The sequence below is a fragment of the Setaria italica genome, chromosome III (genome assembly GCF_000263155.2).
Source record: "Setaria italica strain Yugu1 chromosome III, Setaria_italica_v2.0, whole genome shotgun sequence".
Classification (NCBI taxonomy): Eukaryota; Viridiplantae; Streptophyta; class Magnoliopsida; order Poales; family Poaceae; genus Setaria; species Setaria italica.
The window spans coordinates 27,905,986-27,916,593 of NC_028452.1; the positions used below are offsets into that span (position 1 = coordinate 27,905,986).

Sequence of the window (10,608 nt, forward strand, 5' to 3'; positions counted from 1 at the left end):
GCCGTGCGTCGACCATGTGGAGCAGCTCTGTGACACATGCATTGTGACGAAGCAGAAGTGACGTCCTTTCGCTCGCCAGATGAGCTTCCGAGCCAAGGAGCGGCTCGAGCTCATGCACAGCAACCTCTGCGGGCTGGTGACGCCGGCTACACCTAGAGGGGGATGCTACTTCCTACTACTCATCGATGACGTCTCCCGGTACATGTGGGTGGTCCTCCTTGACACCAAGGGAGCTGTTGTGGATGCCATCAAGCACGTTCAAGCTGCTGCAGAGAATGAGTGCGGCCGCAAGCTACGCGTGCTGCATACTGACAACGTCGGCGAGTTCACGGCGGCTGAGTTCGCGTCGTACTGCACTGACGAGGGGATTCAGCGCCACTACTCCACGTTGTACACCCCGCAGTAGAACGGCGTCGTCGTGTGGCAAAACCAAATGATGGTTGCCATGGCCCGAGCCCTCCTCAAGCAGAGGAGGATGCTAGCCATCTTTTGAGGAGAGGCAGTGCTGACGGCTGTCCACATCCTCAACCGCTCGCGCACCAAGGCTCTTGATGGTATGACACCATATGAGTCTTGGCATGGGTGTAAGCCGGTGGTCCCCCAGCTTCGCGTCTTCGGCTGCCTCGCGTACGTCAAGGAGCTGAGCCACATCAAAGATAGGAGCACCTCAAGGGTGTTCATCGGTTACGCTGAGGGGGTGAAGGCCTACCGCATCCTCGACCCGGAGACACAGCGTGTGCGCATGGCGTGCGATGTTGTGTTCGACGAAGAGTGAGGTTGGGCGTGGGGCAAGATGGTGGATGACGGCTCGACTCCGACGTACGACTACTTCACTGTCGACTACGTCCACTTTGAGGGAACTGGAGGAGTGGGCAACTCTTTTTTGCCGAGGGTGCCTACCCCAGTCCCTGGGTATCTACCGACTCTGGCAAGTACTACTCCGACTGTGTCAAGCTCTCCACCGCCACTACCACAGCTGGCCACGCCACACTCTCCTACACCGGCAGCTACTTCTCCGGGCATGCCTACACCAGCATCAGCTCACGACGAGCATAGCCTGGTGGAGTTTGCCACTTTGCTCTCTCACGACGAGGACTGCGTCGACCTGTACCACGACGGCAAGCCTCTGAGGTATCGCACCATGGAGGACATTCTTGGTAACTAGCCGTGCCAAGACTAGTGTCTCACGACTTGGAGGTGGAGTTGTACCTCGCGTATGATGACGGTGAGCCTCGCTCCTTTGCTGAGGCTGAGGGACACGCGGCATAGCGTGCTGCGACGAAGCTGGAGATGGAAGCTGTTGAGAAGAACCAGACTTAGGAGCTAGCTGATTTTCCTCCCGGTCACCACGCGATCACCCTTAAGTGGGTGTACAAGCTGAAGAAGGATGAAGCTGGTGCTATTGTCAAGCACAAGGCTCGCTTGGTGGCACGTGGGTTCGTGCAGCAGGAGAGGGTCGACTTCGATGATGCCTTTGCTCCTGTTGCATGGATGGAGTCCGTGCATCTCCTCCTTGCGCTAGCAGCCCAGGAGGGCTAGCGCATCTACCACATGGATGTCAAGTCGGCGTTTCTCAACGGCGACTTGAAGGATGAGGTCTATGTCCACTAGCCGCTGGGATTCATCATCCCCGGCAAGGAGGACAAGTTGTTGCGCCTGTGCAAGGCCCTGTATGGCTTGCGGTAGGCACCGCGAGCTTGGAATGCCAAGCTACCAGTGGGACAACGGAGGTAATGCCCTGCTGGTGGGTGTCTACGTCAAAGATTTGGTGATCACGAGCACCAAGGATGAGGAGGTGGAAGCGTTCAAGAAGAAGATGAAGGCCACCTTCCAGATGAGCGACTTGGGGCCTCTCTCCTTCTACCTAGGGATCGAGGTGCACTAAGATGATTCCGGCATCACACTCCGACAGACTGCCTACGCCAAGCCCATCGTTGAGCTGGGTGAGCTCACCGATTGCAACCCGGCTCTCACTGCGATGGAGGAGAGGCTAAAGCTGAGCTGCGACAACACGGTTGAGGAGGTGGATGCTACATAGTACCGGTGCCTTGTGGCGAGCCTTCGCTACCTTGCCCACATGCGGCCGAACTTGGTGTTCTCCGTCGGCTATGTCAGTCGGCTCATGCAGCGACCGACGACGGAGCACCAACAGGCTATCAGGAGGATCCTCCGCTATGTTGCGAGGACTCTCGAGTACTGCCTCCACTAATCCAGGTGTCCCGGGGCAGCACACTTCATCGGCTATAGTGATAGCAACCACGCCGGCGACATCAACACCAGCAAGAGTACGAGCAGGATGCTCTTCTCCCTTGGCAAGTGCCTCATTAGCTGGCAGTCGGTTAACCACCAGGTGGTGGCCCTGTCCAGCTGTGAGGCCGAGTATATCACTGCTTCTTCCGCTTCAACTCAGGCCCTTTGGCAAGGACACTGAAGCAGTGGAGATCAGGGTGGACAACAAGTCTGCTTTGGCTCTGGCGAATAATCCGGCCTTCCACGAGCAAAACAAGCACATCAGAGTGAAGTACCACTTCATCCAAGGTTGCTTGGAGGAAGGGAGTGTTAGGACGAACTACATCAACACTAAGGACCAACTCGCCAACCTCCTCACCAAGTCCCTTGAAAGGATCAAGTTCTAGGAACTTTGCTCTAGAATTGGGATGGTCCAGCTGCTGACATGCAAGATTTAGGGGGAGATTGATAGACTAAGTCATGTGTGTGTTGGGTGTGCTATCTATCTATTTATCTATATGCCTATGTGCACTTATCTACTTAGATACTCTTTAGATGGTTTGCTTAGCTTCTAAGCTACCAAACCATGGTTGGCCTATATATGCACCCCAAACTGCCCTTTGTGGTTAATGGAAAAGATCATTTTTGGGCAAACACTGTGACACTGGTTAGTACTAACTTTGGTGCCAATGATCAAAGCCTGGTGAAATGTAAAATCTTGTATAGGTAAATAAATTATTTGTTATCAAGTCGTTTCTGTCTGATTAGTCTGTATTAATTCAATGCTTCAGTGCGATGACGTAAAAAAAGGTTAATTGATAGATTCCAGGTTGTCGGAGCCTATGAGGTGACCTGATTAGTGCAGTTTTTTTGGGGGTTCTACGATAGACTTGGTGTCTTGACTCGCAACTGGATCATTTTTAAATCCATCACAATTTGGAATATAATATGTAACGGCGAAATAAGGCAGAGGAAGTGACCAGTTTTACAGCAGTCAAGAAAATTGAATGCATTGAGTAAAGCACAAATGCACTCCAATCATTGTACTTAGAGAGGGCCAATGAAATTCTTGATGCTGATTGCTGAAGAATTTAATTCAGCTCCATGCAGTTAAGATAAGATGTTGTTTTAATGTTTATTTCTTGCATAATAAGAAACATGAGGGCATTAGACTATACACAAAGAAAAAACTGATCACACCTTCCATTTTGTAGAGGCAGAACCTAACCTATGGTATGGCGACAGCACAAGACTCACGCCAAAGCAAGAAGGAGCTGTGCTTAGTTTGTCGCGCACCTGCAGCTCTGGCATTCCAGCATACATTTGCACCATGAAGAGGTCTAATGTTGTCATGAGACAGATGGTACATTCTGTGCAGCACCTAAGCATGCCAAAACATAACGTGCTGCTGATTGCCTTGTGCCTCTGGTATTGTTTTGTAGGCATTCTCGAGAGAGTTCAGTAAGCGCTACATATTCCCCCGTCTGGGTACCTATGGGTGCGAGACCCAGGTTTTTGCGGGCAACAACCTGTTTGGAAGTAAGCTCAACTTCTCGATGATCCATGGAGAATTAAGGCTTCTTGACGGATGGCCCCTCTTCGTCAAGAACAACTGTATCGAAGCCGGACATGTGTGTGCTTTCATGTTTGAGGAAGAGGAGGTGATCTGTCACTTAGGGTGCTCGTGTTAGGTACCGTGCCACTACCAACAATCTAATTTGTGCTTGTTTCATTGATGAAGTACAGTAGCATTAGATTGAATCGTGGGATGAGAACTAGCAGGCCACATGAATGGCTATCGAAATATTCCATTGAACGTTAATATTGGAAACATCACATGTGGCTAGCTTTTCTCGAAAGGAACAAGTTAAATCAGTAGTACTGTCACAAAATTTGTTGTTTTTAGACTGACGCTCCAGTTTTTGTGCAAATAGGAACTGAATTAGTAATACTGTTTGCATGTACTACCTGATGATGTGACATGTAATTTTCCGACCATCACTGCTGCGATTACCAAATGTTGTCCAAAGAGTGGCTTTTATACTGCTTCCTTGCATTTGTGGTTGGTTTTAATTTAACTAGATATTTGAAATGTTTAAATTATACCCCCATTGTTTTCTTACTAGGCTTATTTCGTTGTTAGGGCAAGGCTTTGCCCAACATCCTTTAATTTCTCATTTGTGATACAAAACTACGATCACAAGATCGAGTCTGCGCCATAAAAAAAATAATGATGAAGTAATTGCTTGTTAAATGTTTGTCCTAGTGAAACAAATAAGCCTTATAAATAAAAATGGAGAGAGTAGTTCTATGTATATGATTCATTTTATTTGTGTAAATATATTTTTCACATTTGAGATTTTTAAAGCGTTTTGGTTTTGAAACTGAAGAGTTGACAATAATCTGATCCCATGATTGTTTGTCATGCAAGTCATATTTACTATATTTGCTACAAACCAAAGGCTGCTAAAACGGACATTTGGTATTTTATACTTAATCAATCTTCTCCCTCTTGAACATCATGAAAGTATTTGTCTGGCCATCAGGTCTTCACCTTTCAGCCCATTGTCATGCATTCTAACTGAAACACATTTGCAAGGACATTCCCATGACGAATCACTACAACTCGATCTGGGACAGCAAGAAACGTAAAATCTGGCACTGACACAAAACAGTACAGAACTGAAGACGCAAAATAGTCACTCGTATAAGTTACATAGATAGTACAAGCATCCCAAGCACGAACACGGTTCTTGACATTTGGCCACAGCTCAATAGCAACAACACACAGGCATGACAACCGTGGGTACTTGATTACAAGAACAATGGCAGTATAAAATGTATCGTCCCACCACCAACCACCTCGTTGCTCTTCTGCGATGGTTGGAGGCAGCGGGCTTGCTCTATTGCTCAATTGCTCAGAGAGGAAGCCCGCAGAAGGGACTTTGGAGAAGCTGGTACAACGGGGCAAGATTCTGGTACAACAATGGATGTTGATGATGGAGCAGGTTTAGGTGTAGCTGGAGTGGATGCACGACCAACACTTGATCCAGTACGGGGTAATACTTGTGTAGGGTACACTTCGGTGACCTCTTCGATGCCTTCGTCTACATATATGACATCCTGCATAGTCAATTGGTGGTACTCGACTATTTCTCGCAGGAATCTGTTTTCTCGAGCATATACAGAGTTCTCATGTGCTAGCCGTGCCTTCTCTGCTAATAGCGTCTCTAACTGGAGGCGGATCTGCAAAAGCAATGAACAATGTATGGTCAACCACAGTAGCAGGTCGACTTAGAACCCTGTCCATTAAGTTAGACATATAAGTTCATATTAAACTTTACAAATGCTACTTCTCTAGTCGCAAAATTTCTACAAAGCAATTTCGAACCAGATTATTATTTGAAAGTTTTACAAAACCATTCTATAAGCCACCATCATTTCCAGTGTGCTTAACACGCCAGGCCCACTTGTTGATCACACAAACCTATCGTGTTTCTTTTTATTTTTCATGGGGGTAGCTGCTATTCAAAATAACTGATAAATAAATGTATTGCCTGCCAGTGCCAGGAGGGGCCAAATCAAAGTGATATTTTGTTATTCGTGTTCCACCTTATGTTCCAAAACTACTTGGTCTATGAACTCGTTGCCTAAAAAGATGCGGTATATGGTAGCTATACTCAAACTGTGCATGGTTCTTTGGTAAACATTACACAATGGGTTTCTTTTGCTAGGTGATATAGAAGAAGTTTAATCATATAACAATTATGAACCACAAGTTTGCGTGAAATGTAATTAGACCGAACATGGATAAAATTCTCTATATGTATTTTATTGAGCAGAGCCAAGAGAAAAAAAAGCTTCTAGGGACTAATTGTTGGTTCAATAATTTCATTGAAGCTAAGTGGAGCAAACATCTAAAGTACATAGTCACACAAAGTTAATAGCTGTTTCGCATGAACCCATATTGTCTTCATGAATATTGCTAAAAGCTAAATCTGTTAAAAAGTACATGGCATATTTTTGTTTCCTTAGGACAACGCTTTGACTAAAAATTACTCCATTACCATGTTGTGATACGAACCGTAAGTACTTTTGAATTGAAATCTAATAACATCAGTTTTGTATTCCAAAAATTATGTATAGAGAATTAGTGGTCAAAGTCTTGTCCTAATGTAACAAAATATGCCGTATAATTTTGTACGGAGGAAGTACTACTACTTGAAAAAAAATAGTTGGTGGCAAAATGCTGAAAACATGACTTTAAACCGGCTCAACGAATTGATTCAAATTTGAACAAGGAGGGTGACAGCAAATAAGGCTGTGATGCAAATACAAGCACATGATTACACGACTACACATGCATCTGCAAGGCTCATTTAGGCAAGTGGCAAAGCTGAAGGCACAGTGTAGCCTGAGCAGAGTTGTAGCTAAGGTGCAGGCCCAGCTGGGATCTCTAAAGGGGCTATGACAAAGCTAATGGGTTGCACAGAGCTGCTGGCTGTGTACTGACTGATTCAACAGATAAGGCCAAAGCAAGTTTAATTCATTGCGAACTATGAGCAACTAGTACTAGTAGTTAGGATTTTTGAAGTCTGAAATCATGTAGCTTCAGAGTAAAACCCTCTCTTGGCTAGGAACTATGAGAAACAGCATGAGAATTGGAAAGCTCCTTGACTCCTTCCATAACAAAGCATAAATTGAACATGTAATTTATGATACTCAAGGAAGTTGCACCCAGTGTTGAGATAATTTCCTAATGATTATCAATAGCCACTAAGTTTTCTTAAAAGAACTGGACAACAACGTAAGAAAATAAATAGGCTATAGTACTTTAGTAGGAATTTAAAATGTGGATGGAGTAGCCAAAATACATTTCTAGAGACAATTTAAGCAATCAATAATCCTAATGATTTTTTTAAGTTTCTTGTTTTTTCTCCAAAGAAAGACTAACCAGATCATCATCTTCTGGATTATCACCCTTGTCATAACTTTCTCGCAGCATTTTATTCTCTTCTTCAAGCTGAGCACAACGTTCTTTTGCAAATGCCAAATCTGCCTTCACTGTTTTCAGCTCGCGCAATAGCAACTTTGCTTTTGCAGCCATGGCATTCGCAACCTGTATGGGTAAAAGATGGAGACATTAATTCAGTCATACCTAAAAAGATGGCACAATGAGAGCCAAATTTACTGTTATCAAGCAAATGAAAATTATTGTGTTCCTTGTCCCAGCCAAGCAAAATAAATTTGGCATTTTTTCGTACTGTGGATTCGAACATGCTAAATGGAGCACTGAAGCAACATATCTAGTGACACATATTTGCCACCTTACGTCGCGAGATGCCTTCAACTGAGTTTCATGGTCAAGCGGATTTTGAGGAAGATATCTTTGAGTAAGTTTGTGACCAGCTTCTCCTTGTGTATTTGAAACGGTTCCTTTTCTTCTTACGTTCAGTTTACGCGTCTCCTGAATAATGTCGGCTGTTTTATTCTCTACAATGGTCCGACCTTCCTGACAAAATACAGTACACAGCATGAATCAACAACAGGATCTGACATAACATAAGGATATTTTAATCATAAATCTAGTCAAGAAAAAAATTCACAACTAACAACTTTGTTGACATTGCATTTGTAGGAAATAAAACAACATGGTAAAGATATATAACTTTAACTAATTCTCAGTGCAGATAGAATGTCAACAACAAAAAGTGGTGTAACCAAAGGATAAATCAACCCACAAATGCAACCAAACAATCACAAGTAATAAGCTTGGTGACACTTGCTACAGCAGGAAATAGACCAACTATGGAGCAAAAGAAAAGGAAAAGCAAGGAATTTCCTTTCCCACATATTACACTGGATATGCAACATTTTATCAATTCTTGGTGCAGAATAACGTTGATCTTGTGAAACATAGAATCGACACTAATGTATCTACTTTCAGGTTATTCTTTTTTGGGTAAACGGAAGAAAAATTGATACAGCAACTTACTTCAAGTGCGTTTTTTATTGTGCCTCCAATATAGTTAAGGGAGGAAGTTATGGCCTCAGATCTCTTCTGAGATGGAGGTGTCTCAGATTTCCATGTCTCTCCTGGCAATTGCTGTGAACGTGGATGCTGCAGCATCATGAGAAACATCAGTGTCCCACATGAACATCTCAAAAAGGAACTAAGTTTAATGATGACGGTGGTTGGCAGTGAATCAGAAACAAAGATTTACAGAGTAAAGCATGATTGTAACTAAAATATATAGCTCTTCATCGTAGTAATTGAAAGCACTGCCACTGTCAAGCTTGAAAGCAGAAATTGAAAGCTTAGACTGTACTACTAGATCTATTAAAGTAACCATCGGTACAGATATGAAGTAGCTTCAATTACATGACAAGGAGTTTAACTTAAATTTAGCACCCAAGTGATCAATTAAGGCAAACATAATGGCAGGAGGATTACAGATCCCCACCTGGACACCGACTGACGCACCATCTCTCAGTGACTGCTGCCCCGCTGGCGATTCGTGCTGCCCCGGGGAGCCATCCTCGTCAAGAAGCGACTTTGCCTTCCGCGCAAGGGCACCCCAGAATCCGTACTTGGCCTCGTTCAAGCTCTTCATGGACGTGTATTCATAGGCCGAAGAATCCTATACCGGAACGAAAACAAACATCAGTCCTGAACACTAGACAAACAGTTTGCCCACTTGGGGGAGCCCCAAGACACGAATAGCAGCAGTTTTCAGCGACGAGCTGGGAAAGTCGTGCAACAGTCGGTCAATCCTACTCGAATTTGATGGTTCTACGCCTAGGCAAAAAATGATCCGTTCGCCTGACCGAACTACCAATCAAGAATTCCGAGAACCCCCTTCGTCGCTGTGGCTGCCAGATCCGACCCCAGCGCATCTAGAGGCGAAACCGCAGAGGAATAAGCGAGAGAAAAGGGGCGCGGCGCGGCTTACCGGGGACGGGGTGGAGACGGAGGGCTCGTGGTGGCTCCGGCGGGCGGCCGCCGAGGCCGAGGAGGAGTAGGCGGAGGCGATGGAGGAGGCGTCCCGGTGCGCGGCGGAGGCGCGCATGGCCTGCGCGGCGAGGGAGTCCGGGGAGGCGGGGCCCACGGACGGCGGGTGGTGGTGCTCGAAGGAGGGCGGCGGCTGGGGCTGGGGCTTCCGGCGGTAGGCCATCGCGGCGGCGAGGCAGGCCCGCGCGGTGGTAGGCGGTCGCCGGGGCGGTGCGCGCGTTCCTATGCCAGCGGTGTGGCGAGATGAGACGCGTCGTCAGGTACGGCGTGGACTCGAGGCACCACTGCAGCGCAGAGTGCAGACGGGATGGAGTTGGGCCCTTGTTTACTTGGTGAATTTGGGAGGTGCCAAATTACTGTAGGTAGCGTTTCGTTTGTATTTGTGAATTATTGTCCAAATATTGACTAATTAGGCTCAAAAGATTCGTCTCGCAAAGTACAACAAAACTGTGCAATTAGTTTTTGATTTCGTCTACATTTAGTACTCCATACATGTACCGCAAGTTTGATGTGATGGGGAATCTTCTTTTTGCATAGTGCCAAAGTTAGGAGTTTTGTGGGAAGTGAACAAGGGCTGGGTTGGACTCGAACTCGATCCGAGGCGCAGCAGCAACTGGCTCGTTCACGTGGCCCCTCGCGCCTCGCGGTCTTCGCGTTCGCACACACACGCAGCCGCTGCCGGTGGAGTGATTCAACTCGGCAAATTCTTTATAAGGAGATTTTTTATAATTAGTTATATTTATGCTGAGGCTAATCTCAACGCATAGTTTATTGCACAAGTTACAAGACTAAAAACTTAATAATTATACTTGTTACTAGGATCGTGCCCGTGCTTTGCTACAGACAATAAAACATATTGCAATACCCGTTGAAAATAAGTATAATTATGGAACAATTAGGAGAATTCATATTGGTAGGTAAGCAGTATATGGGGGCGTTTTCTTCCGGTGACTTATTTTTAGCACGTGTCACATCGAATGTTTAGATACTAATTAGGAGTATTAAACGTAGACTATTTACAAAACCAATTACATAAGCGGAGGCTAAACTGCGAGACGAATGTAGTAAGCCCTAATTAAGCCTAATTAATCCATCATTAGCAAATATTTACTGTAGCAACACTTTGTCAAATCATGGACTAATTAGGCTTAATAGATTCGTCTCGCCGTTTAGCCGCGTCTTATGTAATGGGTTTTGTAAATAGTCTACGTTTAGTACTCCTAATTAGTATCTAAACATTCGATGCGACGGGTGCTAAAAATAAGTCAGTGGAAGAAAACGGGGCCTATATATCTTGATGAGCATTCAATCTTGTTCAAAATATCATTGGTAGGGAAGTAGTATATACCATATATCTTTATGAGATA

The 10,608-nt window shown here is 45.2% G+C and overlaps 1 protein-coding gene and 1 pseudogene across 1 annotated transcript; one reads left to right on the plus strand and one right to left on the minus strand.

Moving 5' to 3' along the window:
* Positions 1-3,464: 3,464 nt before the first annotated feature.
* Positions 3,465-3,946, plus strand: LOC106804228 (annotated as a pseudogene).
* A 915-nt stretch (positions 3,947-4,861) lies between these two features.
* On the minus strand, positions 4,862-9,527 carry LOC101767562. Its single transcript, XM_004962412.4, has 6 exons — positions 9,183-9,527; positions 8,694-8,870; positions 8,225-8,350; positions 7,562-7,741; positions 7,184-7,348; positions 4,862-5,475 (listed from the first exon to the last, which is right to left on the minus strand). Exons 1-6 carry the CDS (start codon positions 9,402-9,404, stop codon positions 5,140-5,142), a joined length of 1,206 nt encoding a protein of 401 aa, XP_004962469.1. The 5' UTR covers positions 9,405-9,527; the 3' UTR covers positions 4,862-5,139.
* Positions 9,528-10,608: the final 1,081 nt, after the last annotated feature.

Excerpts from the sequence above, each read along its gene's own strand:
- LOC101767562 (XM_004962412.4), bottom strand. The coding sequence starts at position 9,404 with ATGGCCTACCGCCGGAAGCCCCAGCCCCAGCCGCCGCCCTCCTTCGAG. Across the intron at positions 7,742-8,224 it reads CAATAAAAAACGCACTTGAA|GAAGGTCGGACCATTGTAGA; the intron begins GTAAGTTGCTGT and ends GTATTTTGTCAG. Across the intron at positions 7,349-7,561 it reads AGTTGAAGGCATCTCGCGAC|GTTGCGAATGCCATGGCTGC; the intron begins GTAAGGTGGCAA and ends TTACCCATACAG.